Genomic DNA, 14,674 nt, shown 5'->3' with positions numbered 1-14,674 from the left:
TCTCTCTCTCTCTCTCTCTCTCTCTCTCTCTCTCTCTCTCTCCTTTTCGTTTAAAAATTTTCCCCGACGTCGTCTCCTACAGTGGCCGTCCGTCCACAGCAACACCGAACAGACAGCGGGGTTCCCATGGACGCCACACCCGGAACTTTCCGCTGGGGTTTGCATCTTGCGGTGGTGGGGTGTGCTTGCCGTAGAATGGGCTGAAGTTTCCGCTGGGGTGACTCCGGGTGGGACGAGCGTGCCGTGACAGGTGTCCCCACGGGGGTCTCATGGCCGTAAACGCCCTCTGTGTGCCCGTTCACCCCTCCCGCCCCCACGCCCTGGCGACCGCTGATCTTTGTTTCCTGTTTCCATGGTTTTGCCTTTTCCAGAATGCCCTGTGCGTGGGATCCTGCAGCCCCGTAGCGGGCTCGTTCTCTTGGTAACGTGCATGTAGGATTCTCCCTGTCTTTTTGAGGCTTGGTAGCTAGTTTCTCGAGAATTCTCTTTTTTTTTTAACGTACTACCCACACCCCGGACACCAGGCCTGGCCAGAACAGCCCATCCCTGTCCCGGGGCTGAGTGGAGAAAACCCTGGGTGTCGTCACGCGCTGGGCCTGGGCCATCTCTCGGGGCCTCAGCTCCCTCAGCAGCATCAGGGGCAACAGCTCACCGAGGACACATACCCCAGCGTGGTCTGCGTATGGGGGCTTCTTGCAAGTGGGCATGTGCAGGAGGCGCAAGGGCTGAGTCCATCTCGGGGGGTCAGAGGGCCCACGCCGCAGATCTGCAGGATTCACGGGTGGGATCCGGGCAGGTGCCCGGCCGGAGGGAACACCTGTGCACGAGGCCCACGGCGGTCTCCGTGACGCAGTGTCTTCTTCCCGCCACCAGAGGGCAGCACCACCGCTCTCACCGCCCCGGAGGTCCCAGGAGGCTTTAGAGGGTCCCCTCCTCCGTGGGCAGGGTCGGGTCCCCTCAGCAAAGCGTGTCTTAAAGCAGCTCTGCCCGCAGGTCAGATATATCTCCAGGAGCCAGGCAACTGAGGGTGTCAGGCCGTGTGTTCTGGAAAGTGACAATAGCTCTTGTGCACCCAGCCCACATCCTAGCAACGCTCTGGGGCAGGTGATTGAACGAGGCAGCCGGGCAGAGGGACAGCTGCGTGGAAGGCTGGACGTTCCAGGTCACAGCACATAGGAGGTGAGGCTGGGGCTGCGCCCAGGCCATCTGCCCCCACGGCCTGCACTCCCCCCCCCCCCCCCGGGACTCTGACAGTGACCTTCCCTCCCTGGCCTTGAGCCAGATCCCAGCAGTATAAAAACTTGCTTGTCTGCTCACGGACAGACGATCGGCTGTTGTCCTTTGTATGCCTGACAGATGAGAAGATAACAGTGTCCAGTGTCGAGGATCTCAGTCCTCCCCCCCCCCCCCCCCCCCCCGCCCCCACCGCCCCTGCACAGTCTCCATGGAGCCTCGGAGGAGGACAGGGTGACTCCAGAGCCCGCCGGGCCATTCACCGGCTTCAAACCCGGATTCCAGCGGCTCATCCCGCAAGGGGAGTCTTAAATTGAAGCCCAGTCTTGAATTTCGAGTCTTAAATTCAAATCCCGCCCTCTGCCTTCTTCCGCTAATTTTATCAAGTCGTAGATGAGACCGTTTCTGCACTCGTTCTGCAGGAAGGAGAATCACAGGGAGAGCCCAGTGTTGGCGCCTCAGCTAGAGCGGGGAGGGTCGCTGCAGGAGGGCAGCAGAACTCGAGGGGCCCCGCCGGGCTCCGCACCCGCAGTCTGCTGTTTGGATCCCTCTGGAGGCACAAGGCAGGCGCTGACTCCCGGCCCAGGGTGCCCAGGGAGATGCCAAATTACTTTTCATGCCGCTCACCTCCTTTCCTGCACCTGCTTCTCGTCCCCAGATAGCCGGAACCCTGCTACCCTTGGGGTGTCCACAGCCTTCTCCTCCTCAGACAGCCTGCTGTCCCCAGCATGGCCCGCTCCCCCTCTGTGCCACCCACGCAATGTCCCCACCTCGGGCGGGGACCGCAGCAGAGAGGAACCCCGCCCTGGTGGATGGGGGGCCGCCGGGATGCGGGGTCCTGGGGGGCAAGGGGTAGGGGGGGAATCGGATGGAGAAATGTCCTTCTCTGTCTGGCGTGACCTCCTTGATGTTTACGAGGAGACCCCGAGGTGTGGTGCTCGCTCAAAGCTGGCGTTAGACAACTGTGTTCGTGGGTGTGCGTGGGTACAAGTAGCTTAATGCTCCAACGAAGTGTGGCAGGTCCTTCCTCGGCCACCCCGCACCCCTCAGCCCACCTGGGCTTTCTCCTGCAGGCTTCCTGCCCCAGGTACACCACCTGCACCCTGTCCAGACCAAGAAAGGAGGGTGGCATTAGAGGATGTGAAAATAGGGGCGCCTGGGTGGCTCAGTCGGTGAAGCGTCCAACTTCGGCTCAGGTCATGATCTCGCAGTTTGTGAGTTCGAGCCCCGCGTCGGGCTCTGTGCTGACAGCTCGGAGCCTGGAGCCTGTTTCGGATTCTGTGTCTCCCTCTCTCTCTGACCCTCCCCTGTTCATGCTCTGTCTCTCTCTGTCTCAAAAATAAATAAACATAAAAATAAATAAAATAAATAAAAAGAAGATGTGGAAGTAAGCAAAGACCCCCAAATGAGAAAGTCAAAGCTGTCTCCCCAGCACTGGCTGGAGCGGGGGGTCGTCCCCCCTCACTTGCGTTTGCCAGAGCCCCAGAGGCGGGCAGAGCAGTGGGGGGGCTTCCCAGAGGAGGGAAGAGGCTGGGGTGGGTCTGATGGGAGGCCGGAGAGGCTGGGAGGCCAGGAAGCCGGGAAGTCCGCTGAAAGGGGTGACCACACGGCTGGTCAGGGAAGCAGGTTTGGCTTTCTCGGGTTGGTTCTGAGTCGGAAGGATCCAGCTGGCTCAGGTCCCTGTGTGGGCCATGCTCTCTGCCCGGCAGGCCTCCGTGCCAGCCTCCAGCTCTGCCATCGGCCGGCTCCTCCCTGTGTTTCAAGCGACTCTGCTGGTCCCCAGCCCCTGGGCCTCCCCCGGCATCAGCTGTGCCCCTTGGGCTGTCTTCACCGCCAGGCTGGGGCTCCTTAAGGGGCTGGCCTGCTGTGGGCCCCTGTGTCCTGTCCGCTGGCCTCCACAGGTGCTTTTGGAGGATGTGGGAGAGGAGCATATGGCCCCCCCAGACCCCAAGAGCCCCAGAGCCGGGCCCTTTGACCATCTACCCCGACCTGCCCCTCGGTGGGTTTCTACACCTCCACAAACACCCCAGGCCATGGCTGGCTCGAAGGAGGGCGCACCAGTACTCAGGTTCACGTCCCCTGGACACAGAGGGACTTTGAAGCATGCTCCAAGGAGGACCGTGGTTATTACTATTGCAGAAGAGAGGACTGTGGGTCTCCCGGCTGTGGACGGGATGCCCGGCTCACTGGGTGGGGGTAGGGGGCGGCTTCTGAGGCCCTGCCGGTCAACGCAGCAAGAGACCAGGATACCCTTTGGGATGGGGTCGAGATCTCCCCACCACGGCAGGCGCGCACACAGCGATGGGGGACGGATGGCCCACGTGTGGGGCGCCAGAGACAGGAGCCGCTCACTGGGGTTGACCAGGTGGCCTCAAGTTATCTGATTCTCTCTGGTCCCCCAGGAAAGAAGATGGACCTGTGCCCTGACGCCCTATGGGGCTTGAGCTGGCGGGGGGGGGGGGCGGGGGAGCGCAAGCGCAGTCACTGGTTTACTCACCTGCGCCTGGTGTGTCCCACCCTTTAACGTGGCCTTTCTTCCCCCGGCAGTGTCGGAGCCCCAGGCTGCTCACAGCCCCCTGGAGAAGTCGCCCAGCACGGCCATCCTGTGCAACACGTGTGGAAATGTGTGCAAGGGGGAGGTGCTGAGGGTCCAGAACAAGTATTTCCACATCAAGTGCTTTGTCTGTAAAGGTGAGCATCTCTGGTCTCTGTTCTTTGTCCCTGCTGAGGCAGGTGAGCTCTTGTGAGGACATAAATATACCCGCTAAACTAAGGTCTGCGGGTGGGGGGTGAGGAAGGGTCTGGAAGCTTCCAGGGAGGGCTTCGCAGAGGAGGTGGTGTTTGGGCTCTGACTTGGAGTGAGGAGGAGCCCGTCAGGCCAACCCAGGCGGCAGGGGCAGGCGCACACGGTGTGGGGCGCAGGTCAGCGGTTTGACTGCGGGGTGCTGCAGGGCCGGAGGGGGATGGGGCTGGGGGCCCAGGCTCCCCCCTGTGCCAGCGGCCCTGTGAGGGACCCGAGACTGTCACTCGAGGGGGCGGCTGGGGCCTGGAGATGTGGGAGCCCGTCCAGGGCTGGATGGTGGCCTCTGATGAGTCCCGGGCAGGGTGCCGGGCAGAGTGCGTGGGAGACTCGGGGGTCCTGCGGGGGCCAGTGGCCCAGGGAAGACCCGAGCGCCCCCAGTGGCCCCCACCCAGGGACCTCTGGGGCGACACCATCTCTGGCAGGGGTGGGAGCGTCCTGGGACCCTCGGTCTGAGGGTGACCCTGGCCCTGCCCGTCAGAGGGGCACAGCCTGGAAGTGGTGTTTTCTGGGAAAGGACAGGGCAGCGCCGTGTGGGCGTGTGAGAACGGCGACCCTGCAGCGTCCTGGGGACACCACCTCTGCCTACGACGCGGCTCCCCCGCTGCGGACCATGCCCACACCCCTTCTGTGGTCGGTGCCCCACCCCCGGATGGAGAGTGCCCACCCCCCTCGCCTGAAGCTTCTCCTTTTCATCAGAGCTTCCCAGGGATTTGTCTGGGTTACTTCTCTCTACTCTCCAAAAGATCAATTTGCTGTGTCCGAAAAGCAAAATCCATTAAAATGCTCTTTTTCGATGCTGACTTTAAAAGACAGGGGAGGGGCGCCTGGGTGGCGCAGTCGGTTAAGCGTCCGACTTCAGCCAGGTCACGATCTCGCGGTCCGTGAGTTCGAGCCCCGCGTCGGGCTCTGGGCTGATGGCTCGGAGCCTGGAGCCTGTTTCCGATTCTGTGTCTCCCTCTCTCTCTGCCCCTCCCCCGTTCATGCTCTGTCTCTCTCTGTCCCAAAAATAAATAAACGTTGAAAAAAAAAATTTTTTAAGACAGGGGAAGTGGCCGCCGTGTTTCCAAGGATGGTCCGTAAGCACAGGCCTTAGGAACGTGATAAAAAGCATCAGAATGGAGTCCTGGTTTGACCCGGGGGGGTTGGGAGGAGGGGAGCCCCTGCCCTCCCACAGCGTCATCGGGGACAGATCACTTTGTCCTCCGTGAGCGGCCCTGGAAAAGCCGCGGCCCCTTCGTCACGGGCCGCAGGCGGGTGGTGCTGGCGGGCACCCGGGACGCGCCTCTGTGTGCCGCGGCCGCTCCCAGCGCTTGCTGTGGGGGTGGCACGGGGGGCAGGAGCCCGTGGACACGCGGGCCCCCTTTCGAGACCGCTGCCCACACGCTCAGGCAGCCACAGAGCCTCACGCCGTGCCGGGCGGCCGTGCCCAGCGGGGCCCCTGCCCTTGGCGGTGGGGGCATCTCTGCTTCACCTGCTCAGAACGACGTGGGGCGGCTGAGGTTGCCTGCAGGCTGGAAAGAACCGTGTTTGTTTAAGCGTGAAGGTTACACGGCCTTGGATTGGGCGTCTCTCCGGTTTGTCTGAAAGTGCAAAGCCTCTGAGTCACTGAGGGCACTTTGGGATGAATAAAAACGAATACCCAACTCCTAGTGTCTTAAACAGCCTGGATACTTATCATCTGGTTTTTAACGCTTATTTAGTTTTGAGAGAGAGCGAGAGAGCAGGGCAGGGCAGGGGCAGAGAGGGAGGGGGACAGAGGATCTAAAGCAGGCTCTGTGCTGAGTGGAGAGCCCGACGCGGGGCTCGAACCCACGAACTGTGAGATCATGACCTGAGCCGAAGTCAGACGCTTAACCAACTGAGCCACCCAGGCGCCTCGGATGTTTATCGTCTTAACATAAAGCCTGGAAGTGGCCCCTTTCCCCAGAGTTGGGTAAGTTAACAGCTCAACAGGGTCATTAAAGACGCAGGTTTCTTCACTGCCGCCCCCCCCCCCCCCCCGCATCCTGTGCATGGCAGAGGTGCCTCTCCTCATGGTCCCAAGGTGGCTGCCGTAGCTCCAAGCATCACATCCTCACAGGATAGTATCCAACTCGGGAAGAGGGATAGACACAGGCAGAGGCCTCCCTGCTCACATGATTCTCCCTTCTTTGATCAGGGAGAACCCTTTCCCTGAGGCTCTCCCAAAGACTTCTTATATGGCTCATTGGCCGGAACCGGGTCACGTGTCCACCCACAGGGCCACAGAGGACCAAGAAGGAGGATGGCGATTCACAGAGACCAGTCATGTCTGTCCCTGGGTGGGCACGTTGCCAGGCGCCCACAGCATCTCACAAGAGGCCCCGGTGGGATGGGTTCTTGCCACCTTGGCACGTGTTTGGCGTGCCTCAGTTTACCTGGGAGAGCCCACGAAATAATTATGTAATTACACTCTGCCTCATGGATGCCCCAGGCTTGGGCTTTGATGCTTGGAGGTCTGGGTTCAAATCCCACCTCTGCCACCACCGGCTCGTGTGGGTCCTACGCACGTTTCTAACCTCGGGGTTTGTACAGCAACATTTCTCGGGCAGCTGCCACGCTCAGGTGGTGTTCTGGGTGCTTGAGACGCATCCGTGAGCACGACGGACACCCTTCTTCTCATGGAGATCACGTTCTGGTAAACGGGGGACGGGCGGGAAACACTGGACAGGATAGGTACATCTTACCATGTGCTAGAAGGTGCCAGACAGGAAGGGAGGAAGAGGGGCAGAGTTGCTGTTTTCCGTTGAGCAATCAGGGTGGGCCTCACAGAGGAGGTGACCTGAGTGAAGACTCGAGGGACGTTTGGGAAGAGCCTTGCAGCCAGAGGGAGCAGCTGGGCGAAGACAAGAACGCGGGGTGCGTGCCTGGTGGACGTGGGAAAAGGCTGGAGCAGAATGAGCGATGGGGAGGGGTCCTTGTGAGGCTCTCGGCTCTGGGGCCCAGGGACAGTGGACAGAGGAGGGCCCCGGTCCACCTTCGTTTCCACAGACCTCTGTGCGGAGGGCCACGGTGGGCGTGGGGAAGGGTCCAGGGGCCGGAGACTGGTGTCCACCGTGCGGGGACGTGGGATTCCGGCTGTGTGTAGGGATCTTGTCGCCTCTACTCTCACGCTGCAACATGTGACCAAACGTGGAAGACACCCAGCACGTAGTAGGTCCTCAAGAAAGAAGTGAAAGCGTGTTTACCAACAGCTTGAAATTTGCCTGGAGAGCCCAGTGTGGTCCCCTTGACTTTGTGCGTGCGGCCAAGGTCTGCGCTTTTAGGACCCTGGTTCTTGATTGCACCCTGCTCGTAGCGCCCTGGAAACACAGCCCCGGCCCCTAAGTGACGACCACAGGAGGCCACATCCACCCGTGATGCCCAGCAAGCGGGCGTTTTCTGATCCGAGAAGCAGCAGGGCTGAGCAGGACCGTGATGGCGGGAAAGTCCCCCCGGGAGGGAAGGAGGTGGGCAGGGCAGCGAGCCCACTGGCTCTGCCTGTGGGGTCGACCGCAAGGGCACATCTCTCTGGGACCGCCACCGGAGAGCTGCTCTGGGCACCTGGGGGTGAGACAAGGGAGTGGTACAAAATGCCCACATTCTCTCCTTTTGGGGTGCCCCCGGGGCATGTATGAGAAACCAACCAACGGCTTCCAGAACCAAAGGAAAGTCTGCCGGCCCTGGGCAGGTGTCCTTCTGCACAGCCTGCCCCTCCCAGGGCGATCCAGGACCCGCGGGCCCCGTGGCAGGGAGGTCGCTCTGGGGACAGGGGCCTGTTAGTACAGATGGAGGGTCCCGGGCAGAGACGGGGGTGAGCCCTGGCTGGCAGTGGCCGTGAGCCCCGAGCCAGCGCACTCAGATCAGGCCGCGGGGCCGCCTCTCTCGTTTCCTCGTGCTCTGATGTTAGCGGCTGCCTCCTCCCTCTTGCACCCACCAGCACAGGGAGGCGTCAGGGAGAGTGGAAACACCCCCCAGGGGCCCCCCCAGGGGACTCCTGTCGGGTTCGGGTCGGTAGGCAGCCCCTCCATCCCGTCCCTCGCGAGTCTCTTTAATTGGAGGTCTCGTTACATACACTCCTCTGTGTCCTGATTTATTCACCTCCCGGACCGTGGGCGCCCTTTCCCCATCATGCAAATCCTTCCACATCAGTTTCAGTATCTGCCCCGATTCCTCACAGGCAAGGCCAGCGGTCACCTTGGCCATTCCTCTGCTGTCGGACACGTAAGCCGGTTCCATCCGGGGCTGAGCGAACCCTACGTTGCAGGGGACGACTCGGAGGTTCAGAGAGGCTAAGTAGCTCGCCCAAGGTCACACAGCTGAGCAGCAGCGGAGGGAGGATTCCGGCCCAGGCTGCCTGGCTCCAAAGCCCCGTGTTAATTGCCTACATCGTTTGCATCGCGGCTGCAGCCTACACTGGCCAGCAGTGCTCTGTGGGTGTTCCTGGTCATTTCCTGGGAATGAAGTCCCAGAAAAGAGATTGACGGGTCGGGGGGCAGGAGCGGTTTTCACGTTCTGTAGCGTCCGTGCTAAGTGGTATTCCGGGAGGAGCCCCCCATCCCCGTCCCCCGCTCCTGTTTCTGGAGAAGGACCACAGTGAAGGCGCAGGACCGAGCCTCGGGGAGGCCTCTGCAGAGATCCAGAAAGGTTAAGGAACTTGCCCAGGACGCACAGCCGAGGGCACAGGCGGAGCTGGGGTCCAGAGCCAGGCAGCTCCAGCGTCTGGGCTCAGCTGCTTAGCTGACGTCTCACCTCGTCTGCAGAGCTCACATCTCCTTGGAGAACCGCTCTGCTCTCCACAACTGGCACACCGCACGTGCCACCCTGTGGCCCGGGCGAGGGGTCAGGGAGACCCAGGAGAGGCCCATCACCCACCTTGTGTGGGAGATGGGAGCTGAGCTGAGGGGGCTCCCCTCCCCGCAGGGCCGCCGGAGCCCCCGGGCAGCAGGCGACGGGGCAGGTGGTGGGCACTGAGTGGGGTGTGAGCTGAGGGGGGCTCTGCGGACCGGGCCCCGGGAGGACCCCGACTCCCAGAGGTTCAGTCTCCAGACTCCAAATTTCTGCAAATGCTCTTCCGAAACCTGAGCCCCCGAGAAGGCACCTGTCCGGAAGGAAGGCCGCCAGGCTTCCCCTCGCCTCCCAGACTCCCAGGGCACCAAGAAAAGGTTCCACGGTCGGGGCTCCCTTGACCGGCCACCGGGCGTTCCGCTCGGTCAACACCATCCGTGGCACCAAGAGCTTACGTAGAAAGGTTTTCTCTGTCTCCGACGACTTATCCAAATTTATAATGTATGTGTTACTTTGCTAGCTTTCTACTCATCTTAGTAAAAAAAAAATAAATAAATAACCCAATCCAGAATAACTTATTAAATATTTAGAGCCTTGTGACCACAAGACATTCCTAAGAAATCAATGTCCACGTTGACTCTGGAATTTTTTTCCTGCGGAGAAGTCGAGGCGGCACTTCCGGTCTTAAAACACGTTACGTTCGCGTGCGGTTCTTTGGGGAGGTAGAAGGGAACTAGGCTTTCCAGGCAGAAGGGGGACAAGGTGAAGTTTCCACTTTTACGAATGCTGGCTGTGGGCTTTGCTAGAAGATGCTGGCCGTCTCGCTCTGGCAAGACCTCCCACTGGATGTGCTCGAAAGGAGGACGTGAGTTAAAGTGAAAGATGCCGATACTCAGAATTCCCCAGAAGCAGCATCCTTTGCAATCAATTAATGTTTTGATGAAAAATTTTAAGTGCTGATGCAATACCATGATGAAGGAGGAAGGGAGGGAGGGAGGAAGGAAGGAAGGAAGGAAGGAAGGAAGGAAGGAAGGAAGGACGGACGATGTGGTTTTCAAGACTCTGCTTGGGGGCTGTGACCCAGGAGGACCCAGGGCCCAGATGGCAGGGTCTGGAGCTGCAGGGGCGCCCTCTTGGTCCCCAGCAGGGAGGGGCTGGGCCAGCCAGGGAGAGCATAGGCTGCTCCCTCTGAAACCGTGCATGGCTCCCACGTGCCCCTGGGCTGGAGGGGGGCGTGGGGGGGGGGAGGGGAAGGCATGGGTGTCCCTGAGGCACACCGGCAGGCTGTCCTGAGGCAAGTCGCCCCGTTCCCCACCTGGCAAAGTTCTCTGAGCCCCTCCGCGGGGCTCTTCCTGGGGCCAGAAGAGTGTGTTTAGGGCACAGGGGACGAAAGGATTTGTGCTCAAGTGACCATGGCCTATGGGAGTCTGTGGGAGTCTGGCCTTGGGAGACAGACGTGAGACGTGGAGGCGGACATTGGAGAGGGCGTCGGGACTTCCTCGGTGGCCTGGGGACAACCACGGGACGCGTCTGCCCTCCGCCCCGCGGGGCTTCCCGCCCAGGACGGGGCGCCGTCCGGGCCCGCTGTGTCCCGTGCTGGGAACGGCCCGGGGAGCGGAGGGTCTCGGGGGCATCGGCGCTCCTTCCCTGCCGGGGGCCGAGGGGGCTGGCGAGGCGGCCCGACTCCCGGCCCGGGTGGGGGCCGCTCTTCCGGAAGCTTCCGCGGGAGAGTCCGCCTGGCGCGCCGAGACCCGCGTCGTCGGGCGGGGGGAGGGAGAGGGGGAGGGGGAAGGGGGGCGGGAGGGGGAGGGGGCCGCATGCGGCGGGAAACCCGCCCGGGGTCCCCGCCCTGCTGACGCCCGCGGCCGCCCCCCAGCGTGCGGCTGTGACCTGGCCGAGGGCGGCTTCTTCGTGCGCCAGGGCGAGTACATCTGCACGCGGGACTACCAGAGGCTCTACGGGACCCGCTGCTTCAGCTGCGACCGGTTCATCGAGGGCGAGGTGGTGTCCGCGCTGGGCAAGACCTACCACCCCGACTGCTTCGTGTGCGCCGTGTGCCGGTGAGTGAGGCCGCGGGCTCCCCGCGCCTTCCCTGCCCTTCTCCCCTCGTCCCTCCCTTCCCTCTCTCCCTCCCCCTCCTTCCCTCTCTCCCTCCCCCTCCTTCCCTCTCTCCCTCCCCTCTCCCTCCCTCTCCCCTCCCTTCCCCCTTCTTCTCCCCTCCCCCCTCCCCCTCCCTTCCTCCTGTTGGGCCACAGCTGGGAGCAGAGGCAGGTCCCAGCCCAGGGCCCGCAGGCGGACCTGCACCGGGGCCCCGACCCTGCAGGCGTCCACCCCTTGCCCCCAGCACAGGACCAGGCCCCCAGGCCCTCTTTCTCCAGGGGGGCACAGAGTGCAGCGGGTTCTGGGCTTCTGGGAAGGAGCTCCCTCCCCGCCCTCCGCGGCCCCCTCGGTCAGCTCCTCTCCTGCGGGCCCTCTCCACACGTTTCTTCTCTTGCGTTGGTGCTTGTGGAGGCCACGCTTAGCCCCTCCTCAGCTGCCCGTGTCCTCGATCTGTGGGTGGCACCCCACCAGCCCCCCTGGGGGCAGGGCCCCCCAAGCGTGAGCGTCTTCCGGATCTGGGGAAGGGCCCCTCCCTTGCTACGCTCTCCCCAGCTGCGACCCCCACCGAGGCTTCAACACGTGCCCGCTTGGGGTCCTGCCGCAGCCTCCACGCCGGGGTCCCGCCTCTCTGTCGCTCCCCCTCACTGCCCCCCCCCTTCCCGCCCTGCATCCCTGAGAAAGTCCGGGCTCCTCAGCCTGGCTGAGAGGACTTCGAAGTCTGGTCTAGTTCATTCATTCATTCATTCGTTCCTTCCTTCCTGCAACCAGGCTTTTTAAGCACCTGCGTGCGCCTGGTACAGGGCCGGTGCCGGTGACTCAGGGAGGCATTAGCCCAGACTCTAAGGGCTCAGCACCCAGAGACCCTGAAGTACGAGGGTGCACCGTCAGGGCCTTTCCTACCCTGGGGGGCAGGTCCCCTCCCTCGTCAGGGCACCACTGTGCCCTGCACAGGTGCTCACCTGGGCCCCACGGCACCTTCCCAGCAGCACGTCTCTGGAGTTGCGTGCGGGCAGGGGCTGGGCCTGCTTCCTCTGTGGTGCCTTGTGCCTGGCCCAGAGCAGGGGTGAGGCGGAGGGTCGCTGGAGATAGACTGAGGGCCTGATCCTCATGGCAGGGCCACAACCCGGCTCCCCTCTCTGCCCTGCACCTCAGGGGGCTTAGCAGGGAGGCCAGAAGCAGTTTTCTCACGAGCACCCGGCCCCCAGACACATGACTCCAGCTCCCAGGAACATGTTCCATTTCTGCGAGACAAAGAATAATAATAAAAAAAACTCCCCAGAGTTAACTTCTGCTCTGTGTTCTCTGTCTCACCACACCCAGTTTCGAGGGTGTTGGCTGTAGTTACAGCCTTTGTGCCAGACAGAAGTGGATGTTTTCGTCAGGGAGGTGCAGAGACAGGGGAACGATGACAAGGAACGTTTCTAATGACAGTCACTGTGCCCTCGTGCCACGTTCAGGCCAAAGTTCCCATCAGGACTATCAAATAGTTGGTTTCTGTGCACGTAGCTTAGAGACGAGGAGACGTGGTCACCGTTGGCTGGAAGGATCACCTCTGGACAATCTCCTGTTTTGAAAACAACAGCAGACGGTTCTGTCACGCTGCATTGACCGTGTTGCACTTACCACCCTCCGTACAGACTATAAAACTGGACAAAGTACACGAAACAACTGTTTTCAGGCACCGGAGCACAGGCTGCTTGGGACTCAGCCTGGGGACACAGGCAGGGTCCTGTGCCCGGAGACAGTTTCTGGAGCCGTAGTACCAGGAGCCGTAGTACCGAGTCAGGAGGCGGTGACCCGAGCAGCAGGAGCCGTACTCCGGAGGGGAGGGGGCCCCGCAGAGCGAGTGCAGAGAGCAACGTGGGGGCGCCTCTGAGCCTTTGACTGGACACAAAGCCACCCAGGCGGAGAGGACATTTCACCAGGTGGACAGAGAGTGACCAGATCGCTGTAAGCTGAACCGTTCCCAGGGCTGGGAGACGTTCAAGTTGTGACCGGGCTGTTGAACACCCAGGTACGCAGTGGGGATGCCAAAAGGGTGGTGCCCGATTAGTGGGGCTAAAATAGCCTGCGCGCGAAAGCTGCAAACACCTGCTGAAACGAAGAAAAAGGTCAAACCCACAAAGGTCGCGCTGATCTGCCAATGAGCCTCCACCAGAACAGACCCAGCACTCTCCTTAGGAAGAGTGGGGTCCAGCCCTCGGCATCATAGAATGCGGCGCCCAACATCCGATCAAATAGTACCAGTCACAGAAGAAGCTGGAAAATGAGACCCAAAGCCAGGAGAAGAACGAGTCAATGGAAGTAGACCCAGAAATGAGAGTGATGTGACAGTAGCAGCCGGTGGCTTGAAACACTTTGGAAATACGCTTCGGTATTTAAAGGAAAATGTGAATATAAGTGGGAGTGTTACAGGACGTATGAAAGGAAACCAAGTGGAATTTCTGCAAATGAACATTACAATTTCTGAGACGAAAATTCCTTCAAAGGAATTAGCGGGAGAGTAAGTATTGCAGAGGAAAGGCTTGGTGAACCTGAAGACAAAACCATAGGCTCTATTGAGACTACAGCAAAGAGACAGAGAAGACTGGGAAACATGGGAACAGGTTCAGGAATCTGAGAATAAAGGATCTTTTTACCTGTCCAAGGGGGGGGGGGGGCATCCAGGAGGTGGGGGAAGAGCGGAAATTGAAGAAATAATGGCTAAACAATTTCCAATTTTGATGAAAACTGTTAACCCGTGGATCCAGGAATGTTGATGAATCTCAAGTAGCATAAACACAACAGAAGCCTACTAAGCCCGTCGTAATCAAATTTCTGAAAAATAGTAAGAAAACTAACAAGGAGCAAGAGGGGAAAAAAAAAAACCCCACATCACAGACAACGGAACAAAGGAATTATTACAGACTTCTCACCTAAAACTATGCCCAACGGAAGACAATGGGCTAGTATCTTTAAAGACTTACAAGAAAGAAATCAAACAATTCCGTGCCAAGCCTCCCGCCCACCCGGCCACACACCGAAAAAGAAAAAAAGAAAAAAGAAAAACACTTTCAAAAGTGAAGGCAAGACCACTAAGGAATATGGGGTTTCTTGCTTGGGGCGACGAAAAAGTCCTCAAATTGATTGTGGGGATAAACGCCCAAGTCTGAGTACCCTAGAAACCACGTTGAATGACATGAATGTCACACAGGCACCCCTCACTTTGTTGCACTTCGGTTTATGGTGCTTTGCAGACACTGCGTGTTTTACAAATTGAAGGTTGTGCCAGTGCTGCATCGAGCGAGCGCGTCGGTGCCATTTTCCGACAGTATCTGCTCCCTTCGTGTCTCTGTCACCTTTCGGTCATTCTCACAACATGTCAAGCTGTTTCAGTTTTATATTGTTGGGCTGATGTGTGATCAGTGACTATGACTTACTGAAAGTTCAGGTGACAGTTAGCATTTTTTAGCAACAAAGTACTTTTTAAGGTATGTACGTGGTTTTTTTGACTTGGTGCTACTGCACATCTAATAGACCACAGTGTAAACATACCTTTTCTATGTCCCCGGGAAACCGGAAGATCCATTTGACTTGCCCTATTGCAATATTTGCTTTATTGCAGTGGTTTGGAACTGCACCCGTAGTATCTCTGAGGGATGCCTGTAGTGTGTGATCAAAATGACATCAATAAATGTGTCCCCCCCCCCAAATAATGAAGGCAAAATAAAGACTTCTGTCAGCACACAAAAGCTGAGAGAACTTGTTGCCAAC

General features: G+C 59.8%; 1 protein-coding gene across 23 annotated transcripts in view; it reads left to right on the top strand.

Annotated features, from left to right (window-relative positions):
* Nucleotides 1–14,674, top strand: part of ABLIM2 (actin binding LIM protein family member 2) — a 141,329-nt gene that overhangs the window by 36,660 nt on the left and 89,995 nt on the right. For all 23 annotated transcript variants that reach the window (XR_005794540.1, XM_040488695.1, XM_040488833.1 and 20 more), the window contains exons 2-3: nucleotides 3,781–3,924; nucleotides 10,698–10,881. Coding sequence is in view for 22 of the 23 variants with exons in the window: in XM_040488695.1 (XP_040344629.1) it covers nucleotides 3,781–3,924; nucleotides 10,698–10,881 (328 nt within the window). In the remaining variant the exon portion in view is untranslated. The remainder of the gene's footprint in view (nucleotides 1–3,780; nucleotides 3,925–10,697; nucleotides 10,882–14,674) is intronic.

The sequence above is a fragment of the Herpailurus yagouaroundi genome, unplaced genomic scaffold (genome assembly GCF_014898765.1).
Source record: "Herpailurus yagouaroundi ecotype Mexico unplaced genomic scaffold, PumYag 28, whole genome shotgun sequence".
Lineage (NCBI taxonomy): Eukaryota > Metazoa > Chordata > Mammalia > Carnivora > Felidae > Herpailurus > Herpailurus yagouaroundi.
Note: the sequence above shows the minus strand (reverse complement) of the source record. Positions and strands in the feature narration are given on the sequence as shown.